At 45.1% G+C, this 18,427-nt stretch overlaps 1 protein-coding gene across 5 annotated transcripts in view; it reads right to left on the minus strand.

The window, feature by feature from the left end:
* Positions 1-18,427, minus strand: part of Myb (proto-oncogene like protein Myb) — a 53,429-nt gene that overhangs the window by 27,268 nt on the left and 7,734 nt on the right. For 3 of the 5 annotated variants that reach the window (XM_025301851.1, XM_011152190.3, XM_011152188.3), the window contains exon 1: positions 13,680-14,688. The exons of 1 other annotated variant lie outside the window; for it this stretch is intronic. In XM_025301851.1, coding sequence (XP_025157636.1) covers positions 13,680-13,777 — 98 coding nt within the window. In that variant the 5' untranslated portion in view covers positions 13,778-14,688. Of the gene's footprint in view, positions 1-13,679; positions 14,689-18,427 lie in introns of those variants that run through there. One more of the 5 variants, XM_011152192.3, reaches the window with a different exon arrangement.

The raw sequence follows: 18,427 nt of genomic DNA on the forward strand, positions 1-18,427 counted from the left end.
CAGAGCCTGCGGAGAACCTGTTTCAATTGATCTACGGTGGTTTGATAATTATATATAACTGAAATATCGCGATAAACATCCAAATTGAGATATGTATTCCCCCATGATGTTGAGTCGCGGGCGATTAGAAATCTGACAGCGTCGATGAATCACGTCATGGAGACTGTAACGGGCGAAGCGACATTAATCTGTATTCTCTGCTGTCGATAAACCCGGATTTAACTTTTCGACTTCAAGATTAGCAGAAAGAAAATTCGATTCAATACATAAGAAGACATTTCGTATGAGACAAGAGCGGAGCCCGCCATTAATCATAGAAACACAAACGTTGAGTTTGATTTCACCCCACTGCTATCAACTAAGTAGTCGCTGAAGAAAATAGAAAATTGAACTCTTTGACTGACCCAACATAAATATTTATGTATCTCAATGGCGGCCGCTCGGTTCTCTTAAACCTCGAACTCTAACGTCTTTCGTCACACTCCCTTGCCGTACAAAAAAAGATGATAACGAAAAAAGATGTCTCCGTAGACAAACTTAATCCTTTCCTCAGCGCTGCCAGTTACGAACAAAGTCTCGGAACTCGCGATATTCCAACGAGCACCCGAAGGAAATTAATCTTCGCGATCGAGCGATCTTCTCGAGATATCCACGAGGAGAAGGAGAAGACTCAATCAACCGAAACACAGACCTTTTTTCCGCCGAGTTACAGATACACCTTAATAAGACCGCTACCCGCGGAGAAGCGTCGCTCGGCGAAGCTGCCGTGAGGCTGATAGACCCTAAAGACGAATTCACGCGCCGACTCGGACACGCACGACGACGACGACGACGACGACGACGATGACGACGACGACGACGACGACGACGAGGCGAGTCCGGGGTACATGGAGATAGGTGGGCATACGCGCAAGTGCATGTACACGCGCATGTGTGTGTACGCACACGCACACCTATCCACACGCGTATTTATACACACGCGACCGTACGGCCAGCCAACGACATCAGGGTGGAAGTCTTTACGAAAGACATCTGGCTACCACCTGCCTCGATGCCCTCGCACTCGCTCCATCAAACTTCCCCATAATAGAACGCTCCCGACATGCGCACCCGCTCTCACATGACGCACGCACATGTGAATGCGTGTGCATCGTGCGAGAGGGAGAGAGAAAGAGAGAGAGAGAGAGAGAGAGAGAGAGAGAGAGAGAGAGAGAGAGAGAGAGAGAGAGAGAGAGAGAGAGAGAGAGAGAGAGAGAGCGTGTGACTCGCGTACGTGTAAGTGAACGTACGCGCCCGCACATGTGCGTGTGTATGTGTACGCGAGTGCATGTATATGCGCCAGCAGTAATCGAGTGATCGCGCTTCTCTCCCCCCCCCCTCCCGGCTTTCTCTCTCGTTCTCCCCATGGGGCTGTGTAAAAATGCAGGTTTACCCGGTATTTCGCGTTAACGTCAGATCAGAAATTAAATATTCACGCGCTCGCACGTGACGGTCTCTCTCAAGCCCGTGTCGGCGTAGACAATGAGAGTACACTGATAGAAAAATATAGTTGAATTAACTATAATCTCACTATATTTTGTAGTTCATTTTGGCGTCAATCATATTTTTTATAGTTCGTGGAAACCTGCAAAATATAGTAGAATAAACACAAATATATAGTCAATGATTGTCTTAAATAATTGTTCAGTTACTTTTGCCACATATATGGTAATTTCTCATTCACTGATATAGTGAGATTTAATATTCATATAGTTACATCTGTCATCATTTAGCAAATATTCTGGTAATATTGACTATATAAAAGAGTTACTTTACCTACCATTTTATGGATTTGTATCCATACAATAATTTTAGTTTAACTCACTATAATTCTTAGTAAAAATATTATGTGATTGGTTATACTATGCCTATATCGTAATTATTACCGATATTATGATAATATTTACTATAAATATATCTTGGACTATAATTTAGTTACCACATCATTATAGTTCCAAATATGATATATTGTATCTATCTTAATTACTATACGTCGAATCCAGTTTGTCCGACCTGCCTTCCATCCACCCGTCCGTCCCATCCTCCCTCCCTCCTTCGTCCTGTGTCCCATCCCGACGGTCTGTCCACAGACTGTTGGAGTACGTACGCGCTAATGAAAAACCGGTCGCCCGGTGAATGATCGCTCGAATTCGCGTTTGTTTCCACGCGACTATTGTGCAAATACAGCATAATTATATTTCAACATGTGCGAGAGAACGAGCGCGATGAGAAAGGGATATTGTGCACGCGTGTCTCGTCCGCAGTGAGAAAATTAAAATTAGCCAGCCGAGAGCGCCTCCCCGAAGCTCCGCAAATAATATCGCCGCGCCGGGGGGAAGTCGAGCGTTTTCTCTTCAGGTGTGAGAAATCTGGGAATTTGTAAATTCCTGAAATTACGTTCGTCATTAATAACCCGAAAATTCAAGAATGCGACTTGAGACTTGAGCGGGGAAGAGGGAGCCAAGAAAATCTTGGTTCCTCAGACGAGAATTTCCTCGAACCAAAATCTTTGGTTAAGACGAGCGGACACTCTCATTCGAAGTGACAGTGAAAACATCATCACTTGAAATTACAAAAATGAATGTTTAATCGATCCAAACTTGTAGAGTGAATTTTGAATCTGTGAAGAAGTGAATGCTGCAATCAGAGCAAACCCTGCAGGCTTTCGCGGTGCATGAAGAAATGCTGAGTAAAACGAGATGGTTCCCGTGACAGTGGAGTGCATCGAATTCACTCTTCAACTTTGAGTGACATCGCTCGCTCGACGATTCGTGGCGAAAAATCCGCTCTACCCGGTAGTCACCGCTTCTCGAGAGGAATTTCATTCAAGAGAGAGAAGAAAAGAGATTTAGAGAGAGAGAGAGAGAGAGAGAGAAAATACGATCGAACCCCCAGGAAGTTTCTGAGACCCTGAGACGCCTACGAAGATCCTCGAAGAAGACTTCTCCAGCTGAAAACCAAGCCTAAGAACCGGACATCGGACTTTCTTCCCCCCAAAGCGCGTAGTCAACAATGTATATATATTAACCAGTCATTCACCAGGCACGTCTACCCTCGAGTAAACTCGCCGATCCACCACACACACACACACACATGCGCGCAGAGATCGATGCGCAAGGCGGCCGCGTCCTACGAGACGGAGGGAAATTCATTCGGTGGCCCCTCCGTGGAAAAAAAGGCGGGAAGCCCCTCGGCAACGCGCTCTTCATCCCTCTCTCGCTCTCGCCGAGGCGCGCCTCATAAGGCCGTAACACCATGCCCGCCTTTTACCCTCGCGCTCATGCGAGCGATTGTACATGGCGGACGAGCCACCCGGTGCTCGTTCCCATGACAAGTGCGATGGGTATTTTCACTCGTGAATCTTTAATTCCTCCACCGTGGGAATATCGCGGCGGCCACCACGGGGCCGGGGCGCGATCCGCGAGCGTACATTACCACGCGAGAGCGGAGCGTGCGCGCTCCTGCGATCCGATTAGATTACATCTTCCGCGAGAGACGGAGATCCGCGCGACACAACAAGGCGGACCATTGTGTCGTCGTGCGGAAGTCCCTCCTCCCGCTCGCTGCGCTGCGCCGGGAGGGACCAATGAGTAAGTACGTGTGTTGCGTGTATGAGATGCGCGAGATCAGCCGGGCCCGCCGCGGACTTCGACGGTGACGATGCTCCAAGGAAGAGGTGTGATCGGGTCGAATCGAGAGAGCTCGGTTCGATCTTCGGGGATCTTGCTCGGCTCGGTAAATCGACTTTTTACCTTACTGCGATAGAGACGAGCGGAATCCTGCCGGAAGGTCGGCGAAAAAGGCAATTATCGACTTGAATGATTTTCTTGCTTTCAGTGTGAATTTATCGCTTGTTGTTCCGTTTCTTTTCTACCGTCGTTTTACACCACTATCGGCCGGTTGTTCCAACTCTTTTGGTAAGTTAACTGGTATGTCATATGTTTGTCTTTGTTTTTCCTGCAATTTAAGTGAAGACGGACATATGATTTGACTTAGCAAGTCAGTTATAACTTGCCAAGAAGTTGGAACAAACTGTCCTAGGATGTTTACTTTATGAATAATTGCTGATACTCATTCTTTCTTTTTCTTTTTGGTTTTCTGCTCCTCCCTATTCTTATATCGCAATATTTTTATTTATTATGTATATAGCTGAGGGGTTGCCATCAGTTGTACCATGAAGTTGTTACTATGAAGATAAATTTATTATAGGTAGGTAGGTAAAATTAGGTACTATATAATTCTATTCATTGTGTAACTAAATCCTTCCTTGCAACTAAACGATGATTAAAAACTTGAATTGAATTGGACTCGGAGATTAAACGAACTCAACGAAACGAGAAATTCAAGGAAGACATGAAAAAAAAAGTGTCCCGACTGTTATGACGAATTAATCGCTGATCGAATAAAAAGGCGATAAAAAGGCGCGCCATGTTCATTCGGCGTTGACCTCCGAAAATTGGTCAAATCCGCGCTCTCGTCGGACAAGATCGTTACCGTTCTCTGTGAGAGAGAAAGAGAGAGGGAGAGGGAGAGGGAGAGAGAGAGAGAGAGCTCGACCGGGAGCAGATGCTGAAAATCAAGTTCGCGCCCTCGATCGGCACCGCCGAGCCCGCCGCCGGCGCCGAATCAATATCGAAAATAATGACGGAGAGGAAAGAGAAAAGAGAACGGGCTGCGTCCCATCTTGAAAGAAGTCTCTCCTCTCAAGGGGCCCGCTCGCGAATCTCGTCGACGACCCCCTTCGAAATTTGTTATTTGACGTTTAGGGTGGCTTTTTCTGGCCGCGCCCCACCGCCCCGCGCCCGATCCTGACGGAGTTCCAGGACAACGGCGTCCTGCGGCAGCTGTGCTCAGAGGGCAACACACCACGTCGGTGTCGCGACGCGACTCGCTCTCCGGATTCGGATTCCGCCGTAATAAAGGACTAACTCGACGAGTTTAAATAACGCTTTAAATCACACGCCCCGCGATGGCAGACACAGACGCAAAGTGCGCAGACTACTTTCCTCCGTGAAAAGAAACGTCCCGCGGTGGTCTTTACTCGGGAGGGAGACGAGATTCTCCGGACGTCTCGGGATCTGAGGATGCGCTCGAGATTTCGTCACAATGTTTTCGGTTGACTCAGGCAATTGTTTTCAGTTACCGTCATATCGCATTCGATGAAAGTATCGTTGGATCTCAGTCGAGAAATTCGACGCGACTTTCGGTATTTTCTTCGGCAAATCAGGCAACCTTCTACGATACAAATACACCAGAAATGTAAAATTAAAGAGTATAAGATAAAATAAAATTAAATAAAATTAAAAGTATAAGAAAAAGGAGGGGTGCTGAACATTGGTGAGGAATCATGAAAACGTGAAAAAAAAACTCGGTTCGTGTGATTTTCTGTTATCTGAGGACCAGACTCGGTTGTGCGAACCGGAAAGTCGCTTATACGGGATTCATGTTCAATCAATTTCGTTCTCAGTGATTTTAAGTGAATTTTAACGCGACCGAATATTCAGACGAATATTTTCGGTCGCGATAACAGAGATACACGTAAATCCTTTCTCGTCATTGAGTTTCCGTCTGGTTCTCACATTCTGTCACATGAACTGAGATATTGTTTCTTCTGTAACGACGACGACTGTACGGAGCGCTTCTCTTTCTTTTTATCGGACAGAAACCACGTGATTGATACTTTCATTTTTGTTTTCAGTTCTGTAGTCCTCTCAGTACTATAGCTCCGATAGCTAAGCCGAGATCTCCGCAAAACAAATAGACTGACCTAAAATTAAAGATATTTATGACATAATTATAGTCTTTGATGGATTAATAATCTGTCACTGACTGATATGTTCCCATTGGGTACTATAAAGTTAATTTGACACAAGAATCGAATCGTACTGTTTGACTGACTCAATAATTTTATGAGATATCTATGGTCTTCCTAATTTAATATTTACGATCAACCTATATTCATTTTGAAAACGCTTTAAGGACCGTTTTACAACATCTAAAAATGAACATAAGATCATTTTTAATATAAGACTGAATTACGAACATTACTTTTCGAAAGAGAGAGAGAGAGAGAGAGAGAGAGAGAGAGAGAAAGAGAGAAAGAGAGAAAGACATTTATATTAATTTCGATAACATTTAATTTCGAGACTTCTTCGACCAAGACCGACGTTGATTCTAACGACTACGAGAAAGTTTGCGTCATTCGCTCGTCGACGGAAAATAACTCGGATCTCTCACAAGGTCTCTATTTTTCTCTTTTTCGAGGTCTCGTGAACGCGATGGAGGACTACGCTCTCCGCGAAGAAACCACACGCGACGCGAGCGCGATCTATTTATAATGAACGACTGCCGTTTCATTAGATGCAACTATATAATTAACGGGAAGGAAGGAAGATAAGGACGCGAAGTCGCGCAAACGCGAACGTGTTTGAGCAAACGCATAGCGCGCTGAAAAATTCTCAGGACGAATATTCTCGAAACGTGCGAATATCCCCCGATTTTTCCCATGTTCCGGCTACTGCTACTGTATCGAAATATTCTGCCTGCTGTGCGAGCTGACTTACAAAATGTTACGTCGAACAAAGGCAAGACAATGCATACGCCGACTCATTCGGAGATTTCATGCTGACGACTTCGAGAAAAATGAACCACATTCTCTATTTTCCAATGTGTGACAGGAATTTTCTAACGCAAAAGCGATCAACTTTTGCGTTTCTTGCCGGCATCAATGGGGCTCCAAGCAATCTCTCTCAGTCTCTTAAACCTGAATGAGAAATCCTCCTAGGAGCGTCCTTACCGCTCACATTAACCCATAGTAGACCTTAACACATTGACGTCTGTTTTCGCGGTCATATTTCTTTGTTATTCCGACAAGAAGTAGAAGCGACAGTGCGCGTGTAAGATTATCAGCACTAACATTCTAGTAGTACAGTGGAACGTACTACTATATTTTTGGAGTCGAGGATTGAAATATCAATTCCTATTTTCGTTCATCAATAGCTCGAAGAACGTCAAGCCCGAGCTGGCCAAGATGCTTATGCTTCTCGCTCGAGAGAATCCGAGAGAGACGAATCTACATGACTCTTAACTCTCGTCTCCTCCCCCTTCTCTCTCTCTCTCTCTCTCTCTCTCTCTCTCTCTCTCTCTCTCTCTCTCTCTCTCTTTGACGAGTCATTTGAGTCTGTCACGTTGTGCGGAGACCGCACCATCGTCCTCCGGTTCTTAGTACAACTTTAGTTACCAGCCTCCATTGAAACACCGAGCTTGGTACGCCGTGAAGATAAAGAGAGAGGGAGGGATGGAAAAAAAGGAGAGAGAAAGAAGAGAAGTGATGTCTTTCGAAAGCTGCCCGGGTGTATTCGGTAGAATATCCGGCCCGAATAGAGAAAGAGAGAAAGAGAGAGAGAGAGAGAGAGAGAGAGAGAGAGAGAGAGAGAGAGAGAGAGAGAGAAAGGGGGCGAGAGAGCCGACAAACATCTAAACGGACGGACAGGCCGAGCAACTTCTCCTCGTCGCGGGGCCATTCGCAGAGTGTTGTATCCCTCGTCTGACCTACGGCTATCGCGCTTTTCAGCGCTGGACGCTTAGCGCTCGGTCAGAAAAAGGAAACAACGTGAAAGAAAAAGGGGACAGGGGGAAAAAAGAGAGAGAGAGAGAGAGAGAGAGAGAGACCACTATCCGTCTTCTCGACACACGGCCGGTCTCTCCCTCTCTCCTTCTCGCAGGTCTACAGCCTCGGCAAGACAAAAAGAGGGCGAGAGCGAGACTAGGTAGTCCGCGAGGAGATTTAAACCCGGTTCCGAGGCCGCGCTGGGAATATTTGTGCATCATTTATTTCGTACTTCCCCCGAGCCCGAGGAGACTGAGAAATCTTATCTCGTCTCGTCTCGTCGCGTCGCGTCCTTTAACTCTCGCGCTCGGACGCGAGGTCCTCTCCTCCGCCGGAAGAAGCCCCTCGGTCGTTCCTTCACCGCGATCCGAGTATCGCGCATTCGTCCTCTCGAGCGCATTGCTCCTCACCTCGTTGGCAACCCTTTGCGTTGGTATTTAACAGCAGAACGGCAAACGGTCAGAATCGGCCGGCTCTCTCGGTAATCTCTTGTAAAAGTTATACTCAAACTTACGATGTAAATAACATCATAAACATAAATAAGAATACAAAATATATGATATTTATACAAGGTGTCCGGGATCTTTTGGAAACGAAAAAAGATTGTGAAGATTAATGAGATCGAACTGAGAAGAAAAGTCAAGTACCATTTTGCAAAGATCTCAATGGTTATTAAGTTATTAATGATTGAAAATGACCACATCTAGAAGCTCCTTTAATTGATAACTTGAAAATTTGCGAAAATTTATTTACTTGCAAAATGATAAAGGACTTTTTTGCTGAGAATGAAGTAACCTACAATTATATGACGGCTATTATGTCTAGCGGTAGATATAATATTGAATTTTGAATCCTGAATCTTGAACCTATCGCTAGGCAATACAATAGTCGTCATATAATTTAAGTAAATTAGGTTATTCTGAATAGAAAAAAAGTTCTTTACCATTTTGCAAATAGTACGTAAATTTTCAAGTTATCGATTAAAACAGCTTCTAGATGTAGTCATTTTCAGTCATTAATAACTTAACAAATGCAATTACTTAATAATTAATAATTGCGATTTATGCGAAAACTTGACTTTTCTTCTCAGTTTGATCTGATTAATCTTCATAATTTTTTCGTTTTCAAAAAATCCCGGACACTCTGTCGTAACGTTACATAATTTATACAACGACATATTTTATGTCAGACGTCAATTTCAAAAATATTTTAGTGGACGGTGTATAAATAAGACTAAACGAAATAAACAAACACCTTTGCTCCTCTCTTTGCGAAATATATCTCTTTAAAAATCTGCCGGTAGAAGCAGGTCGCGCTAATCGCCGATAATTTTAGTGTTAATTGACGCTCGCGCAGGATATTGGGGCTCAGGAAGAACAGAAGCACACGTTTACATTGCATACACGATGACGATTTTGCCTCGCAATCAGCAAATTGATAAAGTGCGAGATGTGATTGCAGCGCGAAGAGTTGGTGCTACACAGATTGCGAAATGACACTTTGTGTCATTTTCTTCTCGGTTCGGTAATCTCTAATTCGGAACGAACGAGGTAAGGGATCGCGTCACCGCGTCGTGACGGCAACGGCGGCTTGCGAAGACACGTTGCCTTCTGAAATCAGAGACTTCGCGCAACTTCAGACACGTTTTAAAGAAAATCATGAAAATTTACGATTTTGACTTTACTCTTTCGGAAAGATCAAATAACAACATTCGAAAAGGGTCAAGAAGGATCTGCAGACTCAGCAAAATGGCACGTGAATGGCAAGGACGAGATGGGATTTCCCTCGTCCTTGGATACCTACTACGGTTCTCCATAGTGACTTGAGGCCAACGTCATAAAGCAAAAAATAGTGATTGATATTTCGATGACTCAGATTCTTTTTATTTTTTTAACGAGAGCCTCGACTCACAATAGACTTGTGGATGCCGACGATTTTCGAATATTACCTGCGAGGATACGTGTTTCTGAAATTATTTATAACTTCCTCTCTAATTACTTTTAGTTTCGTTAAGCTACCGGCAATTAACGCGATCTGTTTGTCGACCGGCATGGTCGAAATGATGGATCGTTGAGAAGAAAGAAGTGATACACAAAAATATTTATTTCTTTAAAATTCCTTTTAATTTTATTCGTTTGATAAAAATTTAATCTATTGCCTTATGTAAATATGAGTCATTTTTGTATATCATTTGCTAATATATATCTTATAAATATGAGTCATTACCAACCGCTTAGTAGATCTAATGTTAACTCGTTTTACGAACATGTACGGTCTGAAAAATATCTGCTGATGTCGCTTAACATTGATATCTTTCGTTGTAAATTACACAAACAATTTCTCGACGATGACATGAATGACTTTAGGTTCCAACTCTCTGAGAGAGATTCGCCAAGACTGAGGAAACGAAAAATGCAAAAATATGAGAACCAAGAGTCTTGTAACAAAGATTTCATCTTCCAAATTATTCGCGGCTTTCTGCCCCTCATTATTTTCTCACATTCGACTCTTTCGATTAAATCCAAAAAATGCACTTTTAATTCAGCAAATAAAGTAAATACAAGTAAATAAAAATTGAGAGAACGAGTAACCGACTTGTCTCGATTCATTCGCCGATAGCAAAATCGCTCGAAGGATTTCTTAGCTGAAGAGGGCAAGGCTTCGGGATATCCTGGGTTCGAACAAGCGGGGACCGTATCTTCGTTTAATATATGGCAAAAACCGCTGACACAACCCCTACATCGCGATCTCTGTGCCGTGTTATTAAATATTCATAGAATAATCGAGCTCTAATCAAGCACGTTACATAATGAGATGGTAAAAACGCGTTTCTATGAATATGAATTGCGCGAGATTAAAACTGCCACGAGAAATGCTTCATTCCCGTCGCATTCTTGAGTCGTGGAATTTACGAGGCACGATAAATTACCGCACGTTGTACCGCACGCGTTTGACGCAGTTTGTTTCACCGTCGCGTTGCGCAACAACAATCGCTCGGTTAGTAACATTGTCACATTACATCATTCGGCGTCACGTAGCGCCGTCGAAAATGCAAGTGGGAATCAAATCTTGAATCTTCGCGAGAGACGTGCGTCTGCCGAGAACAATAAAATACGTACATTTTCCGTTTAACTTCTGGGAATTCATCAGACAAACGCATCTATCATTACTTTATTACATTCTCGTTTTTTCCTTATTTCACATCTCTAAAACGATACGAGGGACTCGTCGTCATCAGTCCGGACTAAAACCCGAGAGAAGTTTCCAATCCCGCTTTTTCGTTATCCTAACAACAAAGTATTGGTAAAATCACGTAACACATCGTGTCGGATTTTTCGACGAGTGACACAACACGACTGTCGATCTTTACGTCGTTATAATTTCGTAAAAAATTGCATTATCTCAGAAAATTACAATGACAAACGAAAGTACAAGCGTTTCATTTCACCTGAGAAAAGTCCGCAATCGCTTATCAGACGACTCGATTATTATCAATACGATCAAACACCATGGCGGAGCACACCATAAGAACGGCTTCCCCCCCCCTGACCAGGATTGTGCAATTACGGTGGCACAAATATCGCCGGCGACGCCGAGATTAAGCGCGACCACGAGACCGTTCGTCGATGAAACCGACAGCCGTTAGGGGATCAAAATAACCGAAGAGGAAGTCAGAAGAGAGCGCGCGCTGCGGCGATAGACGCGTAAACACGACGATTACACAAAGTATCGCGATAGACCCGTTCGTCGACTCCCGTCTCCTATCGCGAGTATTTAACCCAGATTCTGGTATCGAACCGCTGCTGTCTTACAAGTTAGGGCCGTGACATGCAGAAAAACACGAGCGGGACACGAACGAGCGAATCGAGCAGTCTCACAGCCTCGAGATTCCACACGACAGAGACACACAATCCTCGAGTGTGATTGGCCGATTCACTTTGCGCTTAAGTTTTTTCTACGTACGTAATTAGCTTGAAGACGGCAACTCGCTGCTGAGATCAACGGTGAAGATAACGAGAGAGCGCTGAGGCTGGCTACTCTCTCTCTCTCTCTGCCTCTTTTTCGTTTTATTCTCTTTCTCTCTCCTTCTCTCTCCTCCACAATCTCCTTCGCGATAACGCCGCATCCTTTGATATCAGCATCGCACAAGCGCACTTCCGCCGGCCGCTGCGCATATACCGCGCACCATTACGCCATTACAAGCATGTGCGTGAACGAGCGATATCGACACGTGACATCGCGGTCACATCGATCATGAATATTCGTCAAGTCCCGAGCGATAAAACTCACTCGAGCGAGACGCAGCGCGCACTTTGCGAACGTCCGCCGCTCAGCAAGACGCGATGCATTTCTTTCTTGTCGAAAATAATCGGCTCGCCTCGTCAAGCTGACCGCTGGCGAGTTGCAATCTTCAGTCCGTAATATGTCCCCTGACGTGCTTTCGTGCTTTCGATCGTTCGAACGACGCATGGTCGTTCAGATTTTGCATTACCGCTTTTTTTCTTTTTTAATGCATTTCCCGCGTTTGAACAGGACGATCGAGTGGGTCACGCGAGTGAGTTGTGCAAACTTGAAGTACAATGCGAAAACAACGCTCGAAGCCGTTTCAGCGCTCTCGAATGTTTTCACCTCGCACATTTCCGTCTTCGCACGAGAATCGATTGCGCAAGTATCGGGGCCGTGTTATCTGCCATTTGGCCCTGAACGATTACGACACTTCTGCTTGATTACGGTGCTTACGCATCGCACGAGAAAACCGCGACGTGATGTCGCCGATAAATATCGATCGCAGAGAGAATAATCCCAGATGTTTGATAAACAGACGCTAGCCGCGAGCCTTTCCCCGAATCCACGTGCCGCTCTCTCATTCCGCTACGGAGAACCGACCCTCCTCGAATTTATCAATAAGTATTTCGATTTATCTTTCGATTGGGTCTCCGTAGGTTGTAACATCGCTTTTCCACCAACAACGTTAACACCGTGAGAAGACACGCCGCCTCGAACAGGGCAATCGAAGCTGGGTTTCCTATCTTGAAAGGGCAATGAGAGAGAAGAATGATCGCTAGAAAATTATTTATATATTAAATTATTTTCGTTGCATCGTTGCTATACCTCTCCGTCTTGTTCTAGTTAAAAAGAATAAACAGTAATAATATTTTAATGTAACGTTATTAACTTCATTGGCATCCACTAGTAACATTATGAAAATAATAATCGACTCCATGATTCTTTTATTATTATTATTTTAGTTGCAAATTTAACATTATACAACAGAATTTAGTTACAAGTTCGATTATTATTACAAAATTTTGTCGTAAATATCAAACACTTCTCTCAGTACGACGACTTGATGTATTCTAGCTTTCATAATCCTTTCTAATCGTATCTCGATATCTTCTTAGGGAAATTACAGATTCTTTGTATGGAAAAGAAGGGCTAGAGGAATTATTTTCGATTCATCTAGATCTAATTCCAATCCTCAAACCCTCCCATACCTTCTAAAATACATAGTCTGATATAAGCTTGGTGCTTCCTGAATTACTTGGAGTAAGATTCCATTCAAAAATTACAGTAACACCCTAGTCACTTGAATTTGAGCGGTTTTACGCTGAAAAACAAATTCTCCACTCTGAGCCGTTAAAAATGATGTCCTCGCTCAAAATCGAAGAGAAGATCTAACGTGCTCCATCGTCGCAGGAACGAATTCACCTCAGTCGACTAAAACATCCTGCCGCATGGATAAAAAACTGACTCTAAGTTCGAGTTAAACATTCATTCCTTCGATTACGAGACGGCGCTCTTTGTTATCGCTTCGTATAAAACTGCTCGCAGTACAAATCTCATCCTTGAGAGCGACACCTTCCGCTAACGGACTCCTCTAATGAGACAAACAATCTGCTCCAACGAGACAAATCACCGTGGCGCAGGAGGAAGTCGCGAATATGCTCGCTCCCTCCTCCGAAGGTGAAAGAAAAAGACGGGCAGAACTGCGAAGCGAGAATGAGAGAATCCAATCGTTTCGATTACTTACGCTTCCGTGGGTGGCGGCGAGTAGAAGGACGAGTGATAAGTGATGATATCGCCAGTCTTGGCCGGCATGAGCAATCCATTCGGTGCGATATCCATCATAAGCGACGATTCCCGCAAGAAGATGACCGACGGTGCGGCAAGGGCGACGAAGGGGGGAGGAAAACCGATACCGGCGAGTACTCGATCGCGAATCGATACTCCCTCTTTCTCTCTCTCTCTCTCTCTCTCTCTAACACGTGCTCTAACTTTTTTCACACCGACGAGCACTTCTACGTCGACTTGCTCGAGCACACTACCATCCTCTCTACGTGGCGACCGCGCGATCCCTCGCGCGCACGCGGGCTCTGGTAGCTCGCGGCTGTTTACGCGAAATTACCACCGAGTGCGTGACCTGCCGACGACAGACCGACCTGGATCCACTGCTACACGACCATGTTTACGCTGCTCTCTCTCTCTCTCTCTCTCCCTCTCTCTCGTCGCGCCGCACGTTCGTCTATCGCGAGCGCTCGTTACATTCTAATGTGCTCCCGACGAAGCCGCAACAGCAGCAGTAGCAACACACGCAGTTGACCGAGCGAGAAATCCGCGTGGTTCTCTCCTACTTCTCAAGCCGCCCCTTCTACCTGCAACTCTTTCTCTCCCTCTTCCGCCTCGCTTCCTTTGTCTCCCTCCCCGGCCCTCTCTTCCCTCCGCCGACGAGCGCGATCACAGCCGCGGGTATATCTTCCGTATCTATCGATTATCGAGGCGCGTATCACGTGGGAGGGAGCGACGACACGGCCGGCACTCGCGTCGATCGCGCGAATTAGAAAGAGAGAAAGAAGGATACACGTAGGCAAGTCCTTCGTCACCGAGGTAACAGCACGTGGGCGACGCGCGCGCTACAGCATCGTCGCACAGTAGCTCGGGAGGATACAACGCGACGTGACGCGCGCGCTCGGGGAATTGCTACCTGGAGAGCGACGTCGACTGCGCTCCCCGGACGACGGTTGTCTACCAACTGGTTGGAACTCGGCACGGAGGCGCCCGCCGCGCGACGGTGTAGAGGGCCTACCATGACGCGCGGTCGTTGCTGCTGATGCGAAGAGAGGAGAGAAGTGAGAGGAGGTGGAGGGAGGGGAGGGGAGCATGAAGAGAGAAGGGAAAACGAAGGGTAGGGAAATGAAGGGACGCCGACGACGACCCCGGGGCAAGAAGCAGAGGCAGGGGGGGGGCAGAACGGTATGAGGGAACCAGCATCACGAGCCGAGAGAGGCGGAGAGGAGCGGAGGCCCGGTCGTCCCTATGAACTTGCATGCATACCGCGCGCCCTGGGACGCGTAGACGCGTACACGCACGCACGAGGGAGTCGCGCGCGTGTACGCACGGTAAAAGCGCCGATACCTGGGAGCGCGTCCCTCCTGGCTCTGGTCAGTTTGGTCGTTTTCGTTTTTTAGATAAGGATAAGAGCAAAGTTTCGACAAAAGTCGGGACAAAAGCGTTCAACACCTGCGTGTTGGAGTTTCAGCCGCGGTATCTAGAGTGTGTCTTACTTATCACTTTCCCCCGTAAATTTGCACCTCGTGTAGAGTAATTAACCCTTAAGCCCGTGTCACACTACGGATTGAAGATTAGATTTCGACAAATCAACGAACTTCGGTTTTGATTCGCTTTATTCCGATTGGTCGGAATTTCAATCTTCAATCTGCAATCCTTGATCTTCAATCCGTAGTGTGACACGGGCTTTAGACACGAGGATGGGTAAAAATTCATCCGACGATATTTCTTAATTGTTGCTATTAAATAGTTTACGCTCAAATAAAAAAGTTTTTTCTCTAACGGTGAAAGATTATTTTTCTTTCAAAAAATTGTCTACGAGTTAAAACTGTTTTACACACTGTTGCAAATTTTTACCAAATATTTATAGTTCATGTACACTCGAAGAAATAATAAAAAATTATAGGGTGAACACATTCACCCATCCTAGTAATAGGAAGTAACAAAAACGTCTTAGTGTTCAAAGGTTAACTGCTGCACTTGTAGAAATTGAAAAAAATAATACTCGTGTGTATTATGATTATATCATGATGTTGGTATTCTTGTAGGAAATTCTGTATAAGAATATTAAAACTTTGTATGCAATGAATTTCTGACGGAGCTGACAAATTGGACCTTATGCTACATTTTAATTCCAGTTGTGAAAACAGAGAGAGAGAGAGAGAGAGAGAGAGAGAGAGAGAGAAACAAATTAATTATGAAATTAAATAGGCTATTTTGAATAACAACAATCAGAATTAGAATGAAGCATAAAATATAGGTTTAATTTGCCTGAAAATTGATCGGAAACTTATTAAATAAAACACATATCTCCAAACATCAACATCATTTGCCTTATGAAATGTCCTGCTTAATGTTATACATATTTATTGCAGAATTAATATGCAACTAATTTACTTTCAAGACTTCCAAAAAAAGAAAAAAAAAAAGATAGTCCGTTCTTCACACGTTAATCGCCCGAAAAGGTTCCCGTCGTATCCAGGTTTTCACTTCACATTCTCTCACAGTGCCCTTAACCGCTCAGAGATTGGTTCGTTTACCTTACGCAACGGGGATAAAGACGGGCGAGCGGGCAGAGAGGCGCAGCGTCGCGACCGCGGCGTCATGTTGCGGTCCGCGACTTCGCGCTTGGCCGGCATAACAATCGTGACTCGATGCGACGCGTACCGGTGGCTCCTTTGTTATTATTGTCGCCGGTCACGCAGGATCTTCGTGGATCTTCTGCGCGCGAGATTTGTTTTCCTTTACTTTTTCTCGGACGAAATTCGCGCTCTCCTCGCGATTTTCGACGTCACGGAGACGAAAGGAAGCGAAGATTATTGTATCGACGGAGGATGAGAAGATCGAGCGAATATAGAAATCTACCGCGAAGGCCTTCGAACGAAATTCTCGGCGATGTGCTCGATTCAGCCGTATCGGCTCCTTCTCATTCGTGTGAAACTTGCCTATCCTGTCCTGTATTTCACATCGGATGAACGTTCTCTCCCGGGTGGTATATCCGCTCGGAAAGCAATGAAAGAAACGAGCGTTCTGGAAGACGGTACTTTTGCAACGGAACGTGAGGGAACGCTTCGTTTGTGAGGATGTAATTTAACAGCGGCGCATATCTCGAGTCTCAAGGTATACCGGACTCATCTTTAGGCTGCACCTACACCGTCGGTCAACAATGTTTCGAGCATGAGGATGCAGACAACTCGGTGGGAAACATCATGAAACGACGACGTGCTAGTCACTTTACAGTTGTCACGGAGAGATTGACAAAAAGCAGAATAGAATAAAATATTCTACTCTCTAAATCTCTCCGAGTGAAGTCCCACTCGAATTCGAGCTTTCCACTCGTAGTGAATTCTCCACTCTGAACCGAATGAACGTTTTCATTTGAAACTGAAAGATGGATCTAACGTGCTGCATCATCGCGTGAACAAGTCCGTCTCAGTCGATTGAAGTCATTCTCACTCGTATGAATAAAAAGTGTACCGCAAGCTCTTGGAACATTCTTGTCGCGACGTTTTTATTACTCGTGTCGAATTTTCGTTCATTTTCAGCGAGATTTCAGAGGGAAATTTTATGATACATACTTCACCAATGTCAAACATAAATAAACAAATTAATAGAATAAAATGCACGAATAATAAGGGAAAGGACAAAAAAGAATAGAGAATGCGTGAGAGTGATCAAACAATAAACAATATACACGAGAAGAAACGTGGCGGCGTCCGTTTCCCGCATCTCTCGTCAAATGTCGATAATCTCAACGCAACTTATCGCGGTGTGAACGGAACTTTAGGTGAGGCTTAACTCGTTGAAAGAGGCATAGCCGGAGAAATAAGTGAAGGAAAAGAGCACACGAGGAGAGAATTGGAAGAAAGAGAGAGAGAGAGAGAGAGGGAGAGAGAGAGAGAGAGAGAGAGAGAGAGAGAGAGAGAGAAAGAGAGAGAGAGAAAGAGGGGGGGGGAGAGAGAGAGAGAGAGACAAGCTTGCGGTAACGCCGACGAGGAAGGAGAACGTGAGAAAGACGAGGATCTGCGAGGAAGCGACCTGGGGGCGCGCGAAGTTGAGCTCGCAAGGTCTCGCGATATCGCGCAGTTTGCGTTCCGAGAACCGATCGAAACCTTGACGGACCGCGTCGACGACGGCGGCAGAAAAATCCCGATTCGATAGCGCAGAATCACCGTGGCATTCACCATCCGCCACCACCTACCACGTATCGCGCCTCGAGGTTAACTCCGGCGCGCTCGAAAACTCCAAGCTAGGATAAACCTCTTGAGGACGAGTCGCGACGCAGCCGACGCCGCGCCGCCCCGGGACTCTTCATTCGACCAAGAGCGCCGTTATTTTCTCGGGAATCGCGTACTTTCTCCCACAGGCCTTGCCCGAATAATTATGGCTTATCGCCAAGAAATAACGTTCACTGCCCTCTCACAACCGAACGTAGCTGGAATTTTTAGATTATCTTTATTTTTAATTTTAATTATATTATTTAATATGTTTATGTTAGCTTTTTGGTATTACATCATACCATCTCGTTATTATCAATAGTATTATGTTGACATTGATACAGTTATTATTTTATTGTCGTTATCGCTATCGTCAACATCACACAGTCGCCGTTATCAGCGTTATCGTCGTCGTATTTTAACATCTGACTGGAGATCAAAGAAGTATACGCGCGGTCGCCGAGTCACGAACAGTAAGTAATATATTCGAAGGACT

The sequence above is a fragment of the Harpegnathos saltator genome, unplaced genomic scaffold (assembly GCF_003227715.2).
Source record: "Harpegnathos saltator strain DR-91 unplaced genomic scaffold, Hsal_v8.6 scaffold45, whole genome shotgun sequence".
Lineage (NCBI taxonomy): Eukaryota > Metazoa > Arthropoda > Insecta > Hymenoptera > Formicidae > Harpegnathos > Harpegnathos saltator.